Source organism: Carcharhinus amblyrhynchos, chromosome 33, assembly GCF_965287045.1.
Source record: "Carcharhinus amblyrhynchos chromosome 33, sCarAmb.v2.hapA, whole genome shotgun sequence".
Taxonomy (NCBI): Eukaryota; Metazoa; Chordata; class Chondrichthyes; order Carcharhiniformes; family Carcharhinidae; genus Carcharhinus; species Carcharhinus amblyrhynchos.
The window spans coordinates 16,398,286-16,424,249 of record NC_137356.1 but is presented as its reverse complement, the minus strand read 5'-3'; the positions used below and the strand labels follow the sequence as shown (position 1 = coordinate 16,424,249).

The 25,964-nt window shown below is 46.9% G+C and overlaps 2 protein-coding genes across 5 annotated transcripts in view; one reads left to right on the top strand and one right to left on the bottom strand.

Annotated features, from left to right (window-relative positions):
* Positions 1-13,894, top strand: part of tecrb (trans-2,3-enoyl-CoA reductase b) — a 59,533-nt gene extending 45,639 nt beyond the window's left edge. For all 4 annotated transcript variants that reach the window (XM_080216487.1, XM_080216488.1, XM_080216489.1 and 1 more), the window contains 4 exons: positions 280-337; positions 7,224-7,312; positions 8,767-8,812; positions 12,119-13,894. In XM_080216487.1, coding sequence (XP_080072613.1) covers positions 280-337; positions 7,224-7,312; positions 8,767-8,812; positions 12,119-12,246 — 321 coding nt within the window. In that variant the 3' untranslated portion in view covers positions 12,247-13,894. The remainder of the gene's footprint in view (positions 1-279; positions 338-7,223; positions 7,313-8,766; positions 8,813-12,118) is intronic.
* Positions 13,895-14,736: 842 nt separating this feature from the next.
* Positions 14,737-25,477, bottom strand: ndufb7 (NADH:ubiquinone oxidoreductase subunit B7). The gene is made up of 3 exons (XM_080216673.1): positions 25,305-25,477; positions 16,488-16,656; positions 14,737-14,959 (listed from the first exon to the last, which is right to left on the bottom strand). Exons 1-3 carry the CDS (start codon positions 25,414-25,416, stop codon positions 14,875-14,877), a joined length of 366 nt encoding a protein of 121 aa, XP_080072799.1. The 5' UTR covers positions 25,417-25,477; the 3' UTR covers positions 14,737-14,874.
* Between the last annotated feature and the right edge of the window lie 487 nt (positions 25,478-25,964).

The window sequence follows — 25,964 nt, the reverse complement described above, 5'->3', positions numbered from 1 at the left end:
AGTTTGTACATTCTTCCCATGTCTGCATGGGTTTCCTCCGGGTGCTCCGGTTTCCTCCCACAGTCTGAAAGATGTGCTGGTTAGGTCCATTGACCCAAACAGGCGTCAGACTGTGGTGACTAGGAGGAATTTCACAGTAACTTCATTGCAGTATTAATGTAAGCCTTACTTGTGACTAACAAATTAACTTTAGCTTGCATTTTAACCAGCTGCTTGCTGTCAGCAGTCTGTCAGTTCTTGTTGATCACATCTCTTGCTCTTTGTTTTCTTCTCCCACAGTTCTGCCAGATTGGTAACTTCTCGATTCATGTAGCGCTGAGAAACCTCCGGCCACCAGGTGAGACTGCGTACGTGATGTGCCGGCAAGCCAGGTAGCAGTTAGAGTGGATACTGTGATGTTGCTGTTCTCCAGAAAGCAGGACCGTATAATCCACACTTGTGGCAGGTTTGGGAATTGAATTTGGTTTTAAAGAATAGAAAGGTTGTGTGTCCACAAAGCTGTACAATGCCTAACTGGCTCACGAATGTACGTAGGGAAGGAGAACCTGCCAAATTCAGTAAACCCCCTTGAGCCTTCTCCAATGTTCAATATAATCATGGCTGATCTGATTTGTGGTTTTAACTGCACATTGCAGCCTGAGCCCTGTTAGTGTCAACTCCCTTAGAAATCACAAATCTGCCTCTGTCATTGTTACAACCAAGAAAACTTGCAATAAACTTGTAAAAATATGTACTTAAAATTTGAAGAGTGTTTTCTCCTGTGCATTCATACAGTGCAGGAAGGAGGCTAGCTGACACATCGAGTCTGCAGTGGCACTTTCCCAGCTAGAGTTCAGCACGTTTTCTCAATTTTAAAATGGCAGCTTTACCACCCAGCCCTCTGACAACCCACCCCACACACACACATACACACACACACACAAAGTGGGTGGTGAGTTCACGTGATTCGGGGGAATTTAGTGTTGGGTCAGTTAGCAAGCTGAATTGCTAATCTTGCGTGATACCCGGCAGAGGATGGGCAGAGGATTAATCGGAACAGAGACCTTCTAGTAGTGCCTGAGGCAATCTCCTCCGAACTGAAGCCTACACTTCTTTGTACTGGGCCCACAAATACATGATGATCCACTGACAAACTAAAATTAGTAGATTTATTTACATTTGGAATACTTGAGTAGGTAATACTGTAAATAATGGTAGATTAACCTGCCAGCAATTAGACTCCTGTCCTTCTTTTGTGTAAGAAAGACAGAGCTCTGTCTGAAAGTTTTTCAAGATAAAATTGCATCAGTGATACAGTGATTAACCCAGAGTCTAGGATTGTACATGCAGCAATATAGGATACAAAGTAGTCAGAGACAGTTGTCAGTCAATCAAGATCACTGTCCCATCAGAGCATACCACTAAATGGAAAGACCAGACAATAAGCGTTCAATCACGTCCTTTACCCTGAAAAGGGAAGGCCATTTAACCCTTGCAGTTCCTTCTGCCATCCAGTGAGAACATGGCTAATCTGTGACCTAACTCCATATATCTGCCTGTGCTCCATATTCCTTAATACACTTTGATTAACAAAAGTCTATCGCAGTCTGATTTTAAAATGAACACTTCTTCCAGAGGAAGAGAGTTCCACACTTCTACGTTTATGTGCAGACTTGTTTCCTTTATTCACTCCCAAAAGGTCTGATCCTAATTTTTAGACACTGTCCCTTAGTCCAAGACTCCCAGGAGGAGAGTTACGTGGGTAGATATGTGCATAATTCATGGAAGGTAGCAGGACAGATTGAGAACATGGTTTATAAAACGTATCGTATCTGGATATTATTAATAGGGGCATAGAGTCCAAGAGTGAGGAAGTCAGGTTGAACTTGCATCAGACACTAATCTGGCCTCAGCTGGAGTATTGCATCCAATTCCGGTTGGTGTTTGTAGGAAAAGATGTGAAAGCACTGGAGAGAGTGCAGAAAATAATCATGAGAATGGTTCATGGGATGAGGAACTGCAGTAATTAAGACAAATTGGAAAAAGTTAGGACTATTTTCTTGGAGAAAAGAAAGTGAGAGGAAAGTTGAGAGAGATGCTCAAAATTGTGAGTTGTCTGGACAAAGTAGATGCTGAGAAACCGTTTCCACTTGTGAAAGGATCGAGAATGTGAGGACACAGATGTAAAGAAATTAGTAAAAACACGCAATAGTGATACGAGGGAGAACTTCTTCATTCGGCAAGAGGTTAATGCCTGGCTTGTGCTATCCAAGTGTGTGGTGGAGGCAGGTTCAGCTGAAGCATTCGGGGGAATCCAACTGTTACTTGAAAAGGAAGAATGTGCAAGGTTATGGGGAGAAGGCTGGAGAATGGGCCCAGGGGAGTTGCTCATTTAGAGAGCTTGTGCAGACACAGTGGGGCATATGGCCTCCTGAGACATTTCTGTGAGTTGGTCTCTATTGTAGGCTTAACATCCCTGAAACGGAGTCAGGTTTTCTGTGTCGCGATGGAGGCGTACATATTGGTGTTACTGCGGGGCAGTCCCTACCCTCCCGCTCTGGGTAGGTGGGTGAGGTGGGAGTAGGGAATGGATATCTGAGGAGCGGAGGCAGAATACAAATATAGGAACATAGGAAAAGGAGTAGGTGATTCAGCCCCTGGAGCCTGCACTCTTTCTGTCTGAGATTAGTATGTGGCTCTGAGGGGGAATGGAAGCAGCAGAGAGTGCATTGCTGTACTAAGCAAAGATTCATCTGCAGAATTTGGTGTCAACTTTAACCTCTGGCAACTTTGTAACTCCATCTCCTGCTCTAATTAAAGATAATTTGTTTATAATTAATCCCTGGTCCGGTTGAGTGTCATGGAATCGAATGCCAAGAATTCTGCAGCATTTAACCAATCCAAATGGGCGGTTTATTTACTTTTGAACAGGTGGCCTGTTGACAGCCTATTGAGAACAGGCCGTACTTGAGCCTTTGAGTAACCTTCTAGACACTGGCAGCTTCCCAGTCCCAGCTCTTGATCATTGGCAGGGACAGTTTGTGGCAAAATGATTTGCCCTGGACGTTTCTGTGAACCCGTTGTGGTCTTGCTCAACTTACACTGGTTAAAATACTGAACGGTTTCTTTCAGACACCTGGGCTGGAATTCTCCAGCCATTCACGCCGCCAGGATTCTCTTGTCCCGCCAGGATCCCCACCCCCAGACACACACACACACACACACACACACACACACACACAGACACACAAAAAACCATAGAATCCGACCACTCGCAAACAACGCAACACTTTACACTGTTGGGAAACACAGCTGGGAGGCTGGAGAATCTCACCCCTCATGTTTCATGCAGTTGGTGTGATTCCCTCCCTTCCCCATGATGCCTAGTGATTCCCCTCGGCCCACTCGACCCAGGAAGGCCCCTGTGTGAGTTGCCCAACTGGTGCTGCCAGTAGACCTTAGCTTGTGAGGACCACGGGCGGTGCTGCAGTACAAATGAGGCTCACAGCCACCTTCAAATGTGAGATACCTTTTCTTTCCACTCAGCCGGCTGCGATTATGTTCAGCGCTCCCAAGAAGTTGGAGCAATTCAGTTCTTAGTTTTTTTTTCAGACTGTGTCAGTGAGTAGGCTGTTTTTGTGTTTTGTGCAACAGAAGTGCTGATTATATTGCAGTCCTGCAATCAAAAATGCAGCTAATCAGAGTGCTGAACCCCTCCTGTTCTGTCGCTCTCCACCCTTGACCCAGTCCACAGTATCACTCCCTTCAGAGCCTCTAACTGTATGTTCCGTTTGTTCCTATTTCATCCTCTCCATCCTCTTTCCCCATGACTGCTCATCCCATTGAAATACTAGAGGCCAATTTGGCCTCTTTCTAATCTCCCACTGTGAAAGCTGAAGAAAATAGCTTAGTTCTTTTCTAAGTTGCTGAAGCATAAAGAACTTGCAGCACAGAGTCAAGCCACTCAGCCCAGTCGATTTGTCTTGGTGTTTATAGTCCATACACACTTCCTCCCACCCGCCTATCTCCTCTTGTCAGCAAATGCTTCTATTTCTTTCTCCCTCATGTGCTCTCCTCAAATGTATCTGAGCTGATTTGATTCAACTACACTACTTGAGTTCCACATTCCAACTCCTGTGGATAAAGAATATTTTTCCTGAAATTCCCAGCTTGTACTTATGGTCCAGGGATCTGAGCCACTCCCAACTGGAAGCATCTTCTCTATATTCCTTGCTTATCAAGCACTTTAAAGATCTTTTACCAGGTCATTGCTGAGACTTTTCCAGCAGAAAGAAGCACGGTCTGTTTCTGATGGTTCTGACCTTTCTGTTTTGCTATCGTTCCAGTAATTTTTTTTGCTCCTCTGCCTCTTTACCCTTCTTATAATCTAGAGGCAATAAGTGTATTGCTCTTAAACAAATATTAGTTGCTTGATTTATGACCATGTAACAAAGTGTTATAACTGAGCAGCACGCTTGTTATTACTAAATGTTGTTGTGGAGTCCATGATCCATTGTCCAGTTGCTATCGGCCTCTCTATTCTCCAAGCCTCTACTACCTCTCTTCTGCACCCCTGGGCCCACGTCCCTCCCATATTGGATCCACTGCTCGCTGGCGTTGTCATGAAGCAGGCTAGCTAAGCACTTCCTTCAGTCAGAAATTCATTCTGCTGTCTAGCTCACCCTGCCTCCAAAATGTCAAAACCATTTTGCCATCACTAATTCCATGCATTGACTGCCGTAGAAGGTGCCATCCACAGTCAGAGCAGCAACCAAAATCCTTGCCAGGGGGCGATGGAAGCAGAGCCAAGCAGTCCTCCGCTTTCCCCATAACGCTCTTTAACTTCCTAAATTCTTTCCCTCCAAACCTCCTGCAGTCAAATAAGAGCTCACAGATGTGAATAGGTGAAAGTTTGCCCCAGCTCCTCCAAAAAACATTCCTCTAGAGCTTTAAAAACCTTCTATCCTTGTCCTCATTTATATTCTAGGCTGAAGATACTTGGTGAATAAAGATAGTCGTGTGTTTTATGCCCCTTTCTACATAAATTTAATGTGTTGTGCTTTATTGAGATGCCCCCATTGGCAATTTTGAGTTTCACTATTCTTCCTCTTGAATCTTTTTACTCATCCCTATATTTCCAGTGGACTCAGGTCCCTCTTGAAATGCACTGACCAGGTGCTGTGTACTGACACAAACACAGAAAATTCTTGCAAATCTCAGCAGGCCTGAGAGGAGAGAGAATCGAGCTAATGTTTCAAGTTTGGATGCTGTGCACTGATATCTGTTTGTGTATTCCAAAATCTCAGTACCACTTAAATTTAAGTTTGTTTATTAGTGTCACAAGTAGGCTTACATTAAAACTGCAGTGAGGTTACTGTGAAATTCCCCTAGTCGGCACACTCTGGTGCCTGTTCGGGTCAATGCACCCTAACCAGCACATCATTCGGACTGTGGGAAGAAACCAGAGCACCCGGAGGAAACCCACACAGATGTGGGGAGAACGTGCAGACCCCGCACAGACAGTGACTCAAGCTGGGAATTGAACCTGAGTCCCTGTTGCTGTGAGGCAGCAGTGCTAACCACTGTGCCACCGTGCCAGCCCACCTGCTGCAGACTTCCAGATTTATAACCAATTTTTCTAATGGAGCTTAAAAATTGCTTCAAGAACACAGCCTTAGTTTCTAGGTTTGTTTGTTTCAGTGTACACGTCTTCGGTCCGCCTTGTTGTCCAACAAGGGGCATATACGCGGTGGGTCGTGCGAGGGCTGCTCTTGGATATTTCGAGAGTAGCCTAGTGCTTCACGTCGTTAGTGTACGCCTAAACTGGACCAGCTGATGGGCAACATGACAGCTGAGTGACTACCACTGTTTGCTGTGCAGATACGTGGATTTGGGCCGGTATCTGTGGGAGTTTGCGCATCCTCTCCGTGCTTGTGTGGGTTTTCTCTGGGTGCTCCGGTTTCCTCCCACACGCCAAAGATGTGCTCTTAAGCTGATTGGCGTAACAAGTTGTCCCTAAATTAGTCTCCCCTCAATCTGGTTTCCAATGTGGAGTGCCATAAGCGTAGACAAGGGTCATGGGTGGAAGAGGGAACTCAGTGTTAAAATGGCGGCATGGGCTCATTGGGCCGAAGGGCCTGTTTCCCTTGCTGTGTTGTTCTTTGTTCTTTGTTGTATTTTATCTGCTGTCTTCGTGATGGATCCACACCCATTGCAATTATATTCACGTAATGTGTTCTGTCATGTCCCTGTGCCACTTTGCAAATAAAGCTTCATTCTCTACTATTTGAGTGTCATCAGATAATTTGACCAGTTGCTATTTCAGAATCCTTTTTTTTTGGGATTAGCCGACAGCAAAACACTGACCCTGGAAATTGCCAGTTAACACTTACCTTCTTCCCTCCCACCACCCTTAATCTCTCTCAGTATTTAAATATGTTTTCCAAATCGCTGATCTAGATTTCTTGAAGTTTATAGTTGGAGAAGTCTTTCAGGTGGAACTTGTGTTGAGCATTTTCTGAAAAGCCATTGCAGCGATATTTTGAGGCAGTTCCACCGTTTCCTCAATTTCTGATATTGAGGGAGTTTTCAGTCAGAAAGATCCTTCCCATCTTAGTAAGAAAGAAACTTGCATTTAGGAATGACCTTTCAATGGGTCTTAAAGTAGCTTACAGCCAATGACTTCGTCAGTCCAGTCTCTGTAATGTGGGAAATCCAGCCACCAGCTCTGCACAGCAAGACGCCACAATATGACAATGACTGGGTCATCTGCCCTATTGATGTTGGTTGAAGAATAAATACATCCACCCGCTCCCCCTGCTTTTTTGAAATAGTTCCATGAGATTTGTTACATCAGTGCTTGTGGGAAGATGGGATCTGGGTTTACATCTCAGCCAAAATAACAGAATTGTTGTTGTGCTGGATCTCTCCGCACCGTAGGAGGCTGGCTGCCTCAGATGATGTTGACATATGGGGTCCCTCTAGGTGGCATTTTCCGACTTGTGGTATTGAAAATCATCACTGAAGAGGGGACATCATTTACTGAAACCACCTAGCTGCCTGCCCCCTGTTTCCCCTCCACCCCTCCTCTCCCCCTCTGTTCTTTACCCCCCTCCCCCCACCACGCTCCATCCTCTACTCTCCACACCTTCCCCCCAGCCCCAGCCTCCACCTCTGAGGAGGCTGGGGTAAATTATGTTGCGCGTACAGTGAAATTTATTGTATCATCTCTCTCCTCCCTTCAGGTTCCAAAGCGCGCAGGATTCCTTTCCCGACTAAAAACCCCTTTACCTGGCTTTTTCTCTTGGTGTCCTGCCCTAACTACACATATGAGGTAAGTCCCTGTGCATTGAATTTGCTGCTGCTGCTCGAACTCTGGCTGGGCTCCATACCTGTGGCTTTACTTGTGTATGCTGTACAAACTGCGTGCAGACGTGGACAGCTGGAGCTAGTGTCCAGTGCCGGGCGTGTAGATGCACGGACATGGGCCTGCTGCTCACAGCCAAATCGTTCTGTTGCTGAATTTGCCACCCTGAAATATTTAAGCTTGATGTCTCAGCAAAGCCCAACATTCTTAGCAGCCTGTTTTTTTTTGCTGACAGTTGTCCCAGTTTGTACTGATAGGGAACTGATGCAATATTTCCTGTTATTGCAACGTGAAACCAACTTTTGTTTTAAATTTGGAAAATTAAAATTATCCCTGGGTTTATTTGGAACTTGTCCCCAGCTGCCAGCTCTGAGCTGTAAATGGAAGATTGCTGGGGAATTAATGTGATTTTGGGCTGTGCTGTCCTCCAGCTGAGGGGAATTCCAGGTTATGAATATCTCTCTTTCTCCCTCAGTCCTGGGGAATGCTGCTACTCAAGCCGTCTGAAATATCATAGAAATCCTGTAGTGCAGAAGGTAGCCTTTCGGCCCATCGAGTCTGCACTGACAACAATCCCATCTAGGACTTATCTCCACCATCCCACACATTTACCCCACTAATCCCTCTAACCTACACATCCCAGGACACTGGGGGGCAATTTATCATGGCCAATCAACCTAATCTGCACATCTTTGGACTGTAGGAGGAAACTCACACTGACATGGGGGAGACTGTGTAATTTCCACACAGACAGTGACCCAAGCCAGGAATCGAACCCGGATGCCTGGCACTTTGAGGCAGCAGTGTTAACCACTGTGCCATTGTCTCACCCATTGATGTGTATGGAGATGCCAGCATTGGACTGGGATGGGCTCAGTAAGAAGTCTGACAACACCAGGTTAAAGTCCAACAAGTTTATTTGGTAGCACAAGTTTTCGGAGCACTGCCCCTTCGTCAATTGAGTCTGTGTCTATATATGTCCTGTTTGTGAACCCAACTCTCCACTCATCTGATGAAGGAGAAGTGCTCCGAAAGCTTGTGCTACTAAGTAAACCTGTTGGAACTTAATTTGGTGTTATGAGACTTATTACTGGGGTGAAAGCCCAGCAGATTTAATCTAAATAAACCTGTTGGACTTTAACCTGGCATTGTGAGATTTCCATCTGAAATATGTGAATAGATCCAGCCACTAAGAGGGACAGCTTCTGAGTGCCTTTCCAAATCTGATCCCATTTCGTTTTCAACCCCTCTGCTTGTTGACTAGTGGAAGGATTTGCTGGCTGCATGTCTGTAACCATCATTGTACCAGCCTGTAGAATGGTTAACCTTACTAGCACATGGGTTTATGGGGCATACAGTGAAGTTTCAGCCTTCAGTGTGATTGAATGGGTGAGTAACGTAGCTCTGATCTCTGTCCGCAGGTGGGCTCCTGGATTGGCTTTACGATAATGACTCAGTGTCTCCCAGGTAAGGTGGTGCCTTGGGAGATGGTGTGGCTAAGATAAGTGATTGCAGCAGCTTTACCCTTTGAAGGCAGGCCAGGCATTCTGTATTGTTTTTGAGGGAGCTCCTCAGTGCTTCAGGCCACAGCCACTATTTGGCTGGATGATCCTGCAAAAACAGGATCCCATTTTGGAAAGGTTCCTGATTGTTCCCCTGCATTCATTGACAGCTGAACTATGTCACTGCATTCCTCATTTTCCAAGGGAGCTATTTCAATGTTTTTAAGTTTGTTTATTTATTGTCACATTAACTCTGGCGCCTGTTCGGGTATACTGAGACGGAATTTAGCATGGTCAATGCACCTAGCCAGCACGTCTTTCCGACTTTGGGAGGAAACTCATGCAGAGAACTGCAGACTCTGCACAGGCAGTGACCCAAGGAATCAAACCCAGGTCCCTGGCGCTGTGAGGCAGTAGCACTAACCACGGTGCCGCTGAGATGCCCAACTCCCAGCATCCTTGCTGCTGTGCTGAGATCAGTGGGCAGAGTGACTGGGGCCAGTCTGTGGAGAAAACATCACTCTGAACCCCAAGACCACCTGTGTAATAGGGCATCTGAGGCAGGAATACCCACTGTCTGTCCTGGGTTAACCAGCCCTCAGTTAATGGGTCTCTATGTGCCCAGATTAGAGGGAAGGAATTTGTTCCGGTTTCTGCTCTGGGTCATCATCCTCAGGTGAGACTGGGATTGTGCTCTGCTGTCTATATGACATCTTGTGTATCTCTATCTGGTGTTTAAAACGCATCTTCATGCCAAGGGGGTCATTAATTAACCAACTCGAGTCTTGGAGACAGTGGGTTAAACCTGGCTGCTTTTCTCCAAAGTTAAACTCTGAGACAGTTGAAGTCAAATAGAAGAGAGAAACTTTGGGGGTGTCAGTGTTAACAAGAAGCTATTGTGTGAGGTGGGCAGGGAGCGGAGGTGAGATGTACTGAACCTGCTGTGAGAGACTATAGCTCATTGTGGGATACTATCGTAAACAGCTCCTTCTCACTCCTCAGTCACTCACTGTCCTCAATCCCCCCCCCCCCCCAATCCCCCTCTCCTCCAATCGCTGTGTCTCACTTTCTCTCTTTCTCTTCTCTCCTCCAATCTCTTTCTCTTCTCTCCTCCAATCTCTCTCTCTCTCTCTCTCTCTCTCTCTCCTCCAATCTATCTCTCTCTCTCTCTCCTCCAATCAATCTATCTCTCTCTCTCTCTCTCTCCTCCAATCTCTCTCTCTCTCTCCTCCAATCTCTCTCTCTCTCTCCTCCAATCTCTCTCTCTCTCTCCTCCAATCTCTCTCTCTCCCCTCCAATCTCTCTCTCTCTCTCCCCTCCAATCTCTCTCTCTCTCTCCCTCCAATCTCTCTCTCTCCTCTAATCTCTCTCTCTCCTCTAATCTCTCTCTCTCCTCCAATCTCTCTCTCTCCTCCAATCTCTCTCTCTCCTCCAATCTCTCTCTCTCCTCCAATCTCTCTCTCTCCTCCAATCTCTCTCTCTCTCCTCCAATCTCTCTCTCTCCTCCAATCTCTCTCTCTCCTCCAATCTCTCTCTCTCCTCCAATCTCTCTCTCTCCTCCAATCTCTCTCTCTCCTCCAATCTCTCTCTCTCCTCCAATCTCTCTCTCTCCTCCAATCTCTCTCTCTCCTCCAATCTCTCTCTCTCCTCCAATCTCTCTCTCTCCTCCAATCTCTCTCTCTCCTCCAATCTCTCTCTCTCCTCCAATCTCTCTCTCTCCTCCAATCTCTCTCTCTCCTCCAATCTCTCTCTCTCCTCCAATCTCTCTCTCTCCTCCAATCTCTCTCTCTCCTCCAATCTCTCTCTCTCCTCCAATCTCTCTCTCTCCTCCAATCTCTCTCTCTCCTCCAATCTCTCTCTCTCCTCCAATCTCTCTCTCTCCTCCAATCTCTCTCTCTCCTCCAATCTCTCTCTCTCCTCCAATCTCTCTCTCTCCTCCAATCTCTCTCTCTCCTCCAATCTCTCTCTCTCCTCCAATCTCTCTCTCTCCTCCAATCTCTCTCTCTCCTCCAATCTCTCTCTCTCCTCCAATCTCTCTCTCTCCTCCAATCTCTCTCTCTCCTCCAATCTCTCTCTCTCCTCCAATCTCTCTCTCTCCTCCAATCTCTCTCTCTCCTCCAATCTCTCTCTCTCCTCCAATCTCTCTCTCTCCTCCAATCTCTCTCTCTCCTCCAATCTCTCTCTCTCCTCCAATCTCTCTCTCTCCTCCAATCTCTCTCTCTCCTCCAATCTCTCTCTCTCCTCCAATCTCTCTCTCTCCTCCAATCTCTCTCTCTCCTCCAATCTCTCTCTCTCCTCCAATCTCTCTCTCTCCTCCAATCTCTCTCTCTCCTCTAATCTCTCTCTCTCTCTCTCTCTCTCTCTAATCTCTCTCTCCTCTAATCTCTCTCTCCTCTAATCTCTCTCTCTCTCCTCTAATCTCTCTCTCTCCTCTAATCTCTCTCTCTCTCTCTCTCCTCTAATCTCTCTCTCTCTCTCTCTCTCTAATCTCTCTCTCTCTCTCCCTCCTCTAATCTCTCTCTCTCTCTCCCTCCTCTAATCTCTCTCTCTCTCTCCCTCCTCTAATCTCTCTCTCTCTCTCTCTCCCTCCTCTAATCTCTCTCTCTCTCTCTCTCTCTCCTCTAATCTCTCTCTCTCTCTAATCTCTCTCTCTCTCTCTCCCTCCTCTAATCTCTCTCTCTCTCTCTCTCTCTCCTCTAATCTCTCTCTCTCTCTCTCTCTCCTCTAATCTCTCTCTCTCTCTCTCTCTCCTCTAATCTCTCTCTCTCTCTCTCCTCTAATCTCTCTCTCTCTCTCTCCTCTAATCTCTCTCTCCTCTAATCTCTCTCTCTCTCTCTCTCTCTCCTCTAATCTCTCCTCCAATCTCTGTCTCTTACATTAGGGCAACAAAGCAGATTGTGTTGATTTTAGTTAGAAACATGAGAGCTGCTCACACCTCTTCCCTCAATTTTTACTTCAGTCTCTCCTTTGTCAAACTCACCGGGCTCAGGAGGTTGCTGTGTGGGTCAGAATGCAGCATTCCAAGGATAGAGCTACCAGTGCCCAGACTGAGATTAATCATCAGTAACTTGGATCCAATCAGTGGACCTGGCTTAGCGCTGCTCCCATGCAGTGAGAGGCAGCTGATAGTGAGCCACAGACAGTTGGGAGAAGTGAGGGCCTGACCCTCACTGTCCACGGGAAGGTTTACTGGGTGTGGGACAGGTGGCTGGGGACAGAACTGGAATCTCAGTGCTGCCTGTATAAAGAGGTTTTGTTCTCTCCTTTCCAGTTGCGTTGTTTACACTGGTTGGATTCACCCAGATGGCAATCTGGGCAAACGGGAAGCATCGCAGCTACTTGAAGGACTTCCGTGACTATCCGCCTCTGCGCACCCCAATCATCCCCTTCTTCTTATAGAAGGTGGACTCGCTGAGCCTGGGCAGGGTGTTGATTGTGACCACCCGCTCCTTGTCTGTCCGTCCTGTAGTAAACCAATCACGAGCTTCAGCAGACTTCTCTGATTATACCGTCTCTCTCTGTACAAAAAGGTGATGGAGTGGTGGGAATCTTAAACCCGCCTCTTCTATTTATTTGCCGTTAAAGCTGTTGTGTATTTTGTGTATTTCCTGATTTTTTAATTCTGCTCCCCTGAGCTCTGGTTACTCTGTGGGATCCCCACGGTTCCATTAGTGACAGGACAGACTGAACCACAGTAGCTCTACAGCTAGGTCTCGGGATCTGCTGCAGACTGGGTGACACAGAATCACTGATCCTTTTAATTTCTGCCCAACTTACTGATGTCAGTGGGCCAAGTCCCGCACCCTATTCCCCTGAAAATCTTCACTCCCCCTCTCCTGTTGGGCATCTGAATCTAAACACTGTCATTCTTGGTGGTGGAGAATGGGCAAGAGCAGGAGTTTGTCCTCAAAGTGTGAGGAGAGGCTCCCATTTCCCTCGCTGCAACCCTTAGACTTCAATACCTTTTCTTATGGGACAATGCAAAGCAAGCAGCACAGATTTAGATATAAAGTACCTGTCCTGGGAGTGTTTGATGGGGACAGTGTAGAGGGAGCTTTACGCTGTATCTAACCTCGTGCTGTACCTGACCTGGGATTGTTTGATGGGGACAGTGTAGGGGAGTTTTTCTCTCTAACCCCATGCTGTACCTGCCCTGTGAGTGTTTGATGGGGGAACAGTGTAGGGGGAGCTTTTCTATGTACCTGTCCTGGTAGTGTATGATAAGAGGATGTAGGGGAGCTTTATTGTAAATCTAATCCTGTGCTGTACCTGTCCTGGGAGTGTTTGGGGACAGTGTAGAGGGAGCTTTACTCTTTATCTAACTGGCCAGACATAGTTTGAATGCACAAGGTTTGTGATTGGTAATCTATGTCACATTGTCAGTGCCGTCTGCTTTCAGGTAAGAGCTGAGGTGGCCCTTGGCAACACAGCCCAATTGTAAAGCTGTGAGCAGCTCTGTCTCTTTCTGTCCCACACACATATTTCAGATGTCCAATTTAGTTTCTCCTTTTAATAGGTGGGAAGTTTGAGGGGGGGGCTTGTTTCAGTATCTCCTATGGCAGGGGAAGAGCAAATCCAAAGCAGGTCACTGCACTGAATGTTGATCAAACCCAATCAACAGTCCTGCTTAGAAAATTGATATGCACTGATTGGTTAATGGTATGGAAAATTGACGCTGAAGTTTTCCTGGGTTACTTTAACTGTGACATTTGAGCACTAGAGTATTGGTTCTGTCTCTCTAATTGCTGCTTTATGTATTCTTGAGTCTTAGTATCAGTGCTGTCGGTATGTATAATGGCAATGCCTAGTTTCCATCACTCTGATCTCTGCCCAACTTTGCAGACATCCTATTAATGATTGGTATTTTGTTTGCAAATTGCTAGGGGAAAGTTGGGCATTAAAATAACTCTTGGATTTCTTTCTGAATTACTTATTTTGTATCTGAGCTTTGTGTGGTTAAAACATTGCAGAGTTTGAAAGAGAAATATTCTTCAATGTCAGCAATAACATTGTTTACAAAATACTGAATAAACTTGATTTATCTGTAGCATGGCGTCTTGCTGTGTTTCTGTCATACTGTCAACACTGAGAACTCTAAAAATAGGAGGAAGAATGAACCAATAAATGGGGAAAAGGACAAACTTCATCATCCTGTACCAATAGGGTTACAACTGCTCCTCCACTTATACCCAACTGCTATTCTGTTCATATGTGATAATCACAGTGAATGGAAGCTAATTTTCATTCTGTAGCACTCAACCCTCATGTTGAAAATAGCCCCAGGTCCTGTGGGGATAGAACACCTATACTGACAGCATAGGGAAGAATTGGATGAGCTGGTCACAAGGCAGGAACCCATCTCAGAGTTTAAAACAAACAGGTCATTTGGCCTAAATTGTTCACACTGGTATTTATGCTCTATTCAACATATCCTATCCTCTCTTCCTGTGTTTATCCAGCTATGTTGAGCTTGGACTGAAGGCTCTGCAAGGAAAGGCTTTAACATTGCACTTGAGCAGCTCTGCCAGACATACAGGTCGCTCAGATCTGGTAGCCAAATGGGAAGCTTTGACAAGGCAAGGCACAAGAGATTCAATAACTCCAACAGTGCTGCACTCCCTCAGTAGCACATTGTGCTCAAGTCACTGGTATCTCTTCTGACTGAGATGCCACCAGTTGAATAAACCCTCATCCCCACATATCTGGGAAGCCAGCAAGAACAGGACTGGGTTGACCTGTGATGCACTGTGAATAAGACAGGTGTTTACACCCACATGCAGCTGAGCTATACTACATACTAAGCACTACCCACACTGAAATATGTTAGTGAATAGTGTGACAGGAAGTGTAAGACCTGGAAGAAGAGCAGTCTTGCCTGAAAGCAATAGATTAAGTTTATAACTCAGCATTTTATTCAGTTCAGGAGATCTCAGAATTATATACAAAACAATTCATCACACAGTCTGGTCAGACAGGGTACAATTCCCAGAGGGAGACGGAGTTACGCAGCAGGTGCAGGAAAGCTGCTTATGCTGCCTGCCTCTCCTCCATTTGTTTCTTCCTCATCAGCAGCCTCCTCTCCCTCTCATACTCTTTCATCCGCATCACATAGCTGGAAATAAAGATGGAGAAAACAGGAGGTTAGTGGGCTCCCCTCTGGGCTGTTTTAAAAGTACTCATTCCAGAACTGATTGGCACCAGTGGTTAGCACAGCTGCCTCACAGCACCAGGGACCCAGGTTTGATTTCTGGCTTCGGTCACTGTGCAGAGTCTGCATGTTTCCTCCAGGTGCTCCACTTTCCTCCCGCAGTCTGAAAGACATGCTGGTTAGGTGCATTGAGGGAGAATTTAGCATGACCAATGTACCTGGGCAGGTGCCAGAGTGTCACAACTAGAGGATTTTCACACTAACTTCACTGCAGTGTTAATGTAAGCCTAATTGTTACTAATACATTTTAACTTTACATGCTATTTGCCCTCAGCAACGAACTTATACATGGTAAGAGTCAATAAATGAGTGTTACTATAGGTATCAATGATAAGCAGTAGACCAAAGAGCACTCCTCCAAGTGCAGAGGGATTTTGTTTTTGTCCGCCAAGAGAGCAGACAGCCTTGATTTAACATGTCAGTAATCTCCAACTGTTCAGCACTCTGTCAGTGTTCAAATCCCTCAGTATGTTCCTTAACCCCAAGTAATTGGTACATTGATGTGTAGCACATGGATAACAGGGTCAGATTTTTGTATCTTTGGTGTTACCATGCAGTACCCCTGGACTCAGTACACCGCAGTGCAACATGCATCTTTCCCTCTAGAGGGCAAAGAAACAGCTTTAGCACAGATCCACCCACTTAAATTTTTTACACCAATTTGTAGCACACATTGATAGCAGCTACCCAAAGACCACTGATACAAGGAATCGTAGAATCCTACAGTACAGGAGGCCATTCAGCCCATCACGTCTGCACTGACCCCAATCCAGGCCCTATCCCCTTAACCCCACACTTACCCAGCTAATCCCCCTGACATTAAGGGGCAATTTAGCACGACCAATCAACCTAACCCGTGCATCTTTCGGACTGTGGGAGGAAACTGGAGCACCGGAGGAAACCCACGCGGACACAGGGAGAACATGCAAACTTAGACAGTGCCCCAAGCCGGAAATTGAACCCAGGTCCCTGGCGCTGTGAGACAGCAGCGCTAACCACTGTTTGAGTAAATATCAGGGCAGGCATCACTGTAGCCAGGACATAACAGTGTGAAGTCAAATCTATTTTCAGGAGGCTTCAATGGTTGGAGACTTTCATCTTTTTGGTTTTAATTAGACATCTTCCACTGCCTCTCCCCAATAATTTCTCCCTCATTTCCTATCCTGAACATATCGACTCTCATTCGCAGAAGTGCCAGCAATCTCCTTATACACCTATGACTCTGGCCACAGGCCAGTTAATCAAGATCAAGATCCCATTGTAGGCTCACCGGTCTGTAGTTCCCTGGCTTTTCCCTGCTGCTTTCCTTAAACAACAACATAACATTTACCTCCCTCCAGTCTTCTAAATGATGCTCAATAAAATCAGTGCTGCCTACGCCTATTCTAAGGAATGAACAGGCCCTACACAGGGACAATGAAAATGAACTTACTCATGATGCTCGCAGTAATCCCAGTCATGACGCTCATGTTTACATGCGAAGAAGTTGGGCCACGTATCCCGCTTACATTTCAAGAGCTTGATGAGGTGATGAGCGCAGTAATCGCGCTGACTGAGGGGCAACTGGGCATCATTCATCTCCTGCTGTGTCGCGATCATCACTGCGAGAGAGAGAGAGAGAGACACGCACACATACACAATCACTATATTAATCCAGGCACAGGATTCTACTTAACAAGTTGCATTTCCACCGTGCACATTCACAATGTAATAAAACTTCCCAACATGTATTAGAATATGACCACAATCAACACCAATATTACAGCAAGGTTAGTCAAAGTGTAGCGTCTGTGGAAAGAGAAAGGCAGAGAGGTTTAGGGAGGGAAACCCACACTCAGCATCTAGGCAGCCTCCAAGGGTAGAACAATTAAAATAATGAGTGCTCAAGGCACCAGAATTAGAGATATTTGAAGGTTTTAGGGCAGAAGGAGGTCACAGCAATAGGTGGGAGGTGATTTAACCTGGAGACATTGCCAGACTGGCAGCCAAAATAGCACAGCAGGCACTGCAGTGAGTGGGACTCAGTGCCAGCAGCGGAAGCGAGGTGAAGAGCTGGTCAAAAGGGCACTGGTATCGCAGAGACTGGAGATAAAAATCACTTTGGATTTCTCCTCACTGAACCAACCATCAGTGCTATTTGCAGTGCAGTTGCCTACTACAATGGCATTGTGGAGGAGTGTTTTATAAAGGACTGGAATGTTACACATGAACATATGAAACAGGCAGGCATTAAAAGACCAGCCACTGGATCAGGCCTATTACATCATGACTGCAACATCCTGACCAGACACATCCCACCTCCCCTCTCTGCAGCCGTATGGTATGGAAAATCCCCCTCAGGAAATCAAAACTAGTCCAAGAGATCAAATAGGCCAAGCGTCATCTCTGGAGGGGTTTTAATTTCTGATGATACCGATTTTATTGAAGCTTTCTGAAGAGTGATAGCTGGTGTGACGGCGCTGGTATGATGCAGCTTCTCCCCTGGCCAGGATCTGAACCAGCTCTTTCTCCAAGGTAAAATCAGCACCAGCTATAATCCTTCATAAAGCCTCACTGAGCTCGGGACAACCTCGTTCAGTCAGGGAACCAGGCAGATTGGATAGTGTTTCCGAGCTGCAGGGCAGCATTTACACAACTTGTCGCTTCATTTTCCACAGCCAGTTTTGTGCCTGTAACGAAGAGTGGTGATTGAACAGAGATGCCAAGTCTGATGCACTTTACTCTGTTACAAAGTTCTCAATCATCTCGCACTCATCAGTGCCAAGAACATAGCTTCACCACAATGTTAACCACATCCATTGCTGCTCTGCTGATTGGTCTGCTCATCCCTACTGGACCCAGTTATGAGGGAGTGGCACTGGCAATGTCACTGGACTAGTAACCCAGGGGACTTCAACACTAGTCTCAGTAATGTTGACAATGACAACTATTGCTGTAAAAATACCATGTGACCCTTAGGGAAGGAAATCTGCCATCCTTAGCCAGTCTGGCCTACACATGACTCCAGAGTGACAGCAAGGTGGCCGATTCTTAAATGCCCTCTGAAATGGCCCAATGAGACACTCGGTTCAAGGGCAATATTGGCCACATCTGTAGCAACACCCATACTCCATGAAAGGAAGTAAAAGGAAAACTCATTGCAGTAACAGGGTGGCACTGCTGCTTCTCAGCGCCAGGGACCCAGGTTCAATTCCCGGCTTGGGTCAGTGTGTGTGTGGAGTCTGAACATTCTATCCCTGTCTGCATAGGTTTCCTCGGGTGCTCCGACTTCCTCCCACTCTCCAAAAATGTATGGGTTAGGTGGATTGGCCATGCCCCTAGTGTCAGGTGATTAGTGGGATAAATATATGGGATTGCGGGGATAGGGTCTGGGTGGGATTGTGGTCAGTGCAGACTCAATGGGCCGCATGGTCTCCTCCTGCACCGTAGGGATTCTTTGGACAGGATTAGTCATTATCAGTGCCTCAAAACAAGGATGTACCCCCCCCCCACCCAACCCCACAGCCTGTGTCCCCAGGGGCTCCCCCCTCACCCTGATGCACCAATGACATTTCACCCCATTTTCAGCCAAAGCTTCCAAGTATCCTCAACACATTTTCTCCTGGAGACGGGATGCCATCCGGTGAAGTTGGAATGCAGTAATTTGGTGTGTGGATGCAGTGTCCAGCCCAAGCAGACACTGACCGAGGCTGTACAACAGCAGCAGCCCTCTTCACCACCTTCCTCAGCCTGGTCGTCAAACTCATGCATGGCCAACCCCCACATGGAGTCACGATCGGCTTTAGACTCAACAGGAAACTGAGCAGAGACTAGCGTGACTCTCCAGCACATCACATCACTGACTGACAAGTGGTATGCCACACTGCAAGCAACATTCAGTTCGCCCTCAATCCTCTTCAATTCAACAAGCCCAAGACCAAAATTCTCCCCACCCCCCCGGACAGGCACCTACACCCTCCAGCAACTGTAAGTGAATTCCCAGCTCCAAGAGGAGATACAGCAGAGAATCAGCTGTCCGAGTGCAGCACCCCAAATACTGCCCTCACCAACAGAAGTCTCCTTCAAAGGGACAAAGACTTTACAACACTGCTGTTGTCACCAGCCTTCTAAATGGCAGAGAGATCTGGGACATGGACCGAAGGCACTGGGGGATTTCACAAGCCAAATCTCCATAAAGTCAAACAGGAAGATGGATGAACTGCGAATTTTAGGGTGGCTTTTGTTTTTAAAACAGCGCCAGGGACCTGGGTTCAATTCAACCCGGTGGCACAGTAGCACTGCTGCTTCACAGCTCCAGGGACCCAGGTTCGATTCCTGGCTCGGGTCACTGTCTGTGTGGAGTTTGCACATTCTCCTCATGTCTGCGTGGGTTTCCTCCGGGTGCTTCCGGTTTCCTCCCACAGACCAAAGATGTGCCGGTTAGGTTGATTGACCATACTAAAATTGCCCCTTAGTGTCCAGGGATGCATAGGTTAGAGGGATTAGTGGATAAATGTGCAGGGATATGGGGGTAGGGCCTGGGTGAGATTGTGTTCAGTGCAGACTCGATGGGCCGAAGGGCCTCTTTCTGCACTGTAGGATTCTATGATTCTAGCCTTGGATCACCGTGTGTGTATGTGGAGCTTGTACACTCTCGCCGTGTCTGCGTGAGTTTCCTCCAGGTGTTCTGGTTTCCTCCCACACTCCAAAGATGTGCGGGTTGGGTTGAGCTTAGCACTACCACCTCACAGAGCCAGGGACCTGGGTTCGATTCCCAGCTTGGGTCACTGTCTGTGCCCAGTCCACACGTTCTCCCCGTGTCTGCGTGGGTTTCCTCCGGGTTCTTTGATTTACTAAATTGCCCCTTAGTGTCAGGGAGATTAGCAGGGTAAATACGTGGGGTTATGGGATAGGGCCTGGGTGAGACTGCTGTCGGTGCAGACTCGATGGGCCGAATGGTCTCCTTCAGCAGTGCTTTGATTCAATTCTAAGATAGTGAACAAACCCCAGCATCCTCACTGAAGCTAATCCTTCCATCAGCGCCTCCCTGATCATGTAAAATACCCTTGTTACTTTAGTCATCTCAGTTTCAGTGCACAGATATGGCAGTCAGGTTGTACACAGCTAGATCCCACAGACAGCTGAGCGGTGAATGAAATTTGTTTTGGGTAATAGCAGTCAAGACATTGAAGCCAGTCAGGACACATAAATTGGGGGGGGCTTTAACACAATACTGAGCAAACAGACAGGTTCTTAGTTTATCTTAGTCTACCAGGCTGATTCCTGGGGTGGCAGGCCTGTCATACGAGGGGAGACTAAGTGAGTTAGGATTATATTCACTGGAGTTTAGGAGAGTGAGAGGGGATCTCATAGAAACTTATAAAATTCTAACAGGGTTAGACAGGGTGGATTCAGAAAGAATGTTCCCAATGGTGGGGGGGGCGTCCAGAACTGGGGGGTCACAGTTTGAGGATAAAGGGTAAAGCTTTTAGGACTGAGGTGAGGGGAAATTTCTTCACCCAGAGGGTGGTGAATGTGTGGAATTCACTCCCACAGAAAGTCATTGAGGTCAAAACGTCGTGAGATTTCAAGAACTTAGATATAGCTCTTGGAGCTAAAGGGATATGGGACAGGGTTGTGGGGGGCGGGGGGAATCAGGATATTGAATTTAATGATGAGCCTTGATCATAATGAATGGTAAAGGAGGCTCGAAGGGCCGAATGGCCTAATTTTGCTTCTAGTTTCTATCTGGCCGAGGCTTTGCTGTAATAATAATGCTGAGGGTTATCCATTATTACAGATAAGTGTAATACCAGAGCTACCTCTGGAACCTGCACATACAGTTCAATACAGAAGGTCAGAGATAGCCAGCCTCAGCGGGATGGATACCTGTTATGGTCCTCACTCAGTTTCTCGGCAATGAATTGACTGAAATGACAAAACTTCAGGCATTTTCCTTACACACTTGTGAAGACTAATGTTATTGCACCTTGGAGTGACAGCGTTTTAACTTGATAAATGAACAGCCTCTTTGACCCTGAAAGACACAATCCCGAGTTCCTGACACACTGGTGGGAAGTGATCAGTACCTGAAGGTGGCAACTCAGGTGGCGTATGGCATGCTGGCCTTCATTGCTGAGTATAGGAACTGGAGAATCATGTTGCAGCTGTATAAGACTTTGGTTAGGCCACATTAGGAGTATTGTGTACATTTTGGTCACCACATTACTGCAAGGATGTTGAGGCATTGGAGAAAGTGCAGAAGAGATTTCCCAGGATGTTGCCTGGTTTGGAGGATATGGGCTATGAAGAAAGGTTGAACAAACTTGGATTGGACATCGGAGGATGATTGGGGGTGGGGGGAGAGAGAGAACCTGATAGAGGTTTACAAGATTATGACAGACTAGGATAGAGTGGATAGTCAGAATCTTTTGCCCAGGGTTGAAGGGACAATTACTCAGGGGCATAGGTTAAGAGAGATAGGAGGAATGTTTAAATGAGATGTAAGGAGTGAGTTTTTCACGCAGAGGGTGGTGAATGCCTGGAACATGCCGCAGGAGGCGATGGTGGAAGCAGATTCTATAACAACGCTCAAAAGGCATCTGGATAAATACATAAACAGGCAGGGAATAGAGGGATATTGACCACGTAGAGGGAAGAAAATATTAGATTAAAGGAACATCTGTGTCGGCACAGACTTGGGTCAAAGGGCTGTAACGTTCTATGTTCTAAATTGTCTTGATGGGCCAAATGACACTATAGGGATTTAGCGATTCTGTATAGGATGTAGGATAACAGTTTAGAAGAACGAGAGGTGACCTTATTCAAACATAAGATCATGAAGGGGCTTGACAAGGGAGATGGTGAGATGTTTTCACAAGTGGGTGAGTCTTGAACCAGGGGACATTGCTACAAGATAAAGGGGCAGTCATTTAAAACTGAAGTGCACAGAAATTTCTTCTCACAGAGGGTGGTGAATCTCTGGAATCCTCTGTCCTGAAGGATAGTGGAGCATCAGAGGATGAGGGGGGACCTGATCGAGGTTTGCAAGATTATGACAGGCTTGGACAGAGCGGATAACTGGAATCTTTTGTTCAGGGTCGACGAGTCAATTACTCGGGGGTATAGATTGAAAGGGAGGGGGGGGGGCAGTTTAAAAGAGATGTAAGGGGTAAGTTTTTCCACACAGAGGGTGGTGAATGCCTGGAACGAGCTGTCGGAGAAGGTGGTGGAAGCAGATTTTATAACAACATTCAAGAGGCATCTGGATAGATACATGAATAAACAGGGAATAGAGGGATACGGACCATGGAAAGGAAATATTGGATTAGAGAGACATCTGTATCAGCACAGACTTGGTGGGCTGAAGAGCCTGTTCCTGTGCTGTACTTTCTTTGGAACAGGAAAGAAAGGTTAAGCTGAGCAGGCAGGTAAATGGAGCTGAGGCCACAAAAAAAATCAGTGATGATCTTATTGAATGGTGGAGCAGGCTCGAGGGGCCAGATGGCCTACTCCTGCTCCTAGTTCTTATGCTGTGTGTACTATGGCAGGAGGGCCTTCAAGTCTGGCCTTTCCCCACTCTCTTTGCTGCTCTTCCCCCAAGGTTTAGTGGGTCCCTCAGCGTGTAATGCTGGACTTGAGAATGTGCCAGTCTGCAATTCTCAATCGTCAAGAGTTCTTTGCACTGGAAGACCAAGGAGCTGTGGACAATTCAGAGGGTCTTTCACTGCGTGGGCTTCGTCTCATACAGCCCGGTATATAAGGCCCTGCTGATCTTTGCTATGTCAAGATATGATGATGTTACTGAGCAGTCACGCTGCTGATTAGTGCTTTCCCTCTCTTTCTCTGTGCCTTTGGAAGAAAGAGTATGTCTCACCCTGCTCCACAGTGCAAACTCTAGATTGGAAAATGATCACGGAAGCCTCCGAGGCAAAGAACGAGTCTTGCTAATCCTTCACCACCTTAACATCAATCCCATCAACACCAGATTCTGTATGCTTTTCTTGTTGGGACAGTTCCCTCAGTCTCTTCATCTTCTAAACACCACTGAGGATGAAGAATCATAGTTCCCCTATAGTACGGAAGGAGGCCATTTGACCCATCAAGCCTGTGCCAACAACAATCCCATCCAGGCCCTATCTCTGTAACTCCACGTATTTATCCTGATGAGCCCCTGATACTAAGGGGCAATTTAGCACGGCCAACAAACCTAACCTGCACACATTTGGATTGTGGAGGAAACCCATGCAGACACAGGGAGAATATGCAAACTCCACACTGACAGTGACCCAAGCCGAGAATCGAACCCAGGTCCCTGGCACCGAGAGGCAACAGTGCTAACCATTGTGCTACCGTGCCGCCCTTTTGATGTTCAACTGAAAGGAATTGAACTTGCAGGTTATGTGAATTCTGTAATCTATAATACACATAAACATTATGAATAATAAAGAATTTCTTTTACAAAAGAAAAGCTACAACTAGTATATTGGGGTCTTTAGTTATCAGAAAGTAGACCGAGATAGTATCATGCTAGAGAGCAGGGAGAGGCAAGAGTTCCTGGAATCCGTTCAAGAACATTTTCTTAAGCGTTATGTTTCCAATCCAATAAAGATAAAGACATTCCTAGAGCTGGTTCTTGGGGATAAGGTGGGCCAAGTGAATCAAGAGGCAGTAGGAGACAACGCAAGGTTGGTATGGTGGCACAGCGGGTAGCACTGCTGCTTCAGCGCCAGGGACCTGGGTTCAATTCCTGGCTTGGGTCACGGTCTTTGTGGAGTTTGCACATTCTCCCCGTGTCTGTGTGGGTTTCCTGCGGGTGCTCCGCTTTCCTCCCACAGTCCGAAAGACATGCTAGTTAGGTGCATCGGCAGTGCTAAATACTCCTTCAGTGTACCCGAACAGGCGCCGGAGTGGCAACTAGGAGATTTTCACAGTCTTAACATTAACACTGCAGTGAAGTTACTATGTCTAAAATTGATAATTGATAAATGATAAATAAATTTGACAAGAGAATTGGATAATTATTTGAAATGGAAAAAAGCATTGCAGTGTGTACCATCTACAAGATGCACTGCAGCAATTCATCAAGGCTCCTTAGGCAGCACCTTTCAAATCCGCGACCTTGGTCACCTAGAAGGATAAGGGCAGCAGACAGATAGGAACACCAACACCTTCTCGAGGGCAATTCAGGATGGGCAGTGAACGCTGGCCAGTAGTGATGCTCACACCCCATAAATGAATTATAAAACTTGACCGATGTCAACCCATTGGTTGGGGTTTGCACTAAATGATCACCAAGATATTGCAGAAGTTGCAAAGATATTGCAAGACTAACAATACTTGGTGCTTTACAGATGCAGTCTAAAAAGACTTGAACTTTTCTTATGCTTCATTTAGATTGTTATATTAATAAGAGTAATAAATGTCTTGACTTGAAAACAATTGTAAAATTGACATAGTGGTTAGCACTGCCAGCTTGCAGCGCCAAGGACTGGGTTCAATTCCTGGCTTGGGTCACTGTCTGCACATTCTCCCTGTGTCTGCGTGGGTTTCTTCCAGGTGCTCTGGTTTCCTCCCACACACTGAAAGATGTGCTGCATTGGCTGTGCTAATTCTTTCTCAGTGTACCCGAACAGGCACAGGAGTGGGGCGACTGGGGCAACTTCACAGTAACTTCACTGCAGTGTAAATGTAAGCCTTACTTGATACTAATAAATAAATTTTACTTCATTCCTTCCCTACTCCTCTACCCATCCACAGGCACAATCAGTGCAGGTCCTGTGAATCTGTGACCACAAGAATCAATTAATGCCAGATAAAAACAAGGCAAAAAAACCCATTGGGAGCAACAACCTACAGGAACAACCATCGTGAGCAAAGAGCTGCCTAACTCCAAGACTCTTAGAGGACATCAGAACCCACCAAGAGAGACACTAACCACCTCATCGTTGACTGGGTGGTATTTAGGGCTAAATCATGAGTTTTGGTACCACACTCAGCAGCAAAATATACATTATTATGGATACTGAGATACTGGGTCATTGCGATGCTGGGATACTAGGACACTGGGATACTGGCTCTGGACACTGGGATACTGGCCCTGGACACTGGGATACTGGCCCTGGACACTGGGATACTGGCCCTGGACACTGGGATACTGGCCCTGGACACTGGGATACTGGCCCTGGACATTGGGATACTGGCCCTGGACATCGGGATACTGGCCCTGGACATTGGGACCACCCCCATCCCTCCCTCCCAGGTTACTCACCGCGCTCCTGCCGCTCAGGGAAGCCCAGGTCGGCCGGGAAGCTGGGTATGTTGTCCGGGTCCGGCTCGGTGTCCGGCCTTGTCAGGTACCGCCGCCCCAGGTGCGCCCCCATAGCTCAGGGTGACCCGCTGCCCTCACCCGGATCCAGCTCACTCACTCCGCGGTTCCGCTACCGGGGCAATGCTGCGCGTGCAGTCCGAGGTGAGCGGGAAGGCACTCCTCCTTCTGACGTCACCTCCTGCCACCATTTTAGTGTGGGGCATTCTCTCATACGTCAGTTACGTCCGCCATCTTACTGCGGGGCATTCTCTCTCTCTCTGTCTCTCTCCCCCCCCCCCGTCGTACATCAGTTCCGGCTACCATCTTTGTGTGGGGTATTCTGCTGCATCTGACTTCCGTTCCGGTCGCCACCTTAGTGCGGGGCGGATGTGGCCGGGGAGCGGGTCACCTAGCAACCGTGTCCCCCCTCACGGCAGAACCTGGGCTTGGCAAGGCCTGCCATTATGATGTGGAGATGCCGGCGTTGGACTGGGGTAGGCACAGTAAGAAGTCTCGCAACACCAGGTTAAAGTCCAACAGGTTTATTTGGTAGCAAACACCACTAGCTTTCAGAGCGTTTGCCACACGTCCAGGCAGCAGGCGATCTAGGGGATCGTCCCA

Excerpts from the sequence above, each read along its gene's own strand:
- ndufb7 (XM_080216673.1), bottom strand. The coding sequence starts at position 25,416 with ATGGGGGCGCACCTGGGGCGGCGGTACCTGACAAGGCCGGACACCGAG. Across the intron at positions 16,657-25,304 it reads CCCTGAGCGGCAGGAGCGCG|TGATGATCGCGACACAGCAG; the intron begins GTGAGTAACCTG and ends TCTCTCTCGCAG. Across the intron at positions 14,960-16,487 it reads GATTACTGCGAGCATCATGA|CTATGTGATGCGGATGAAAG; the intron begins GTAAGTTCATTT and ends CTTTATTTCCAG.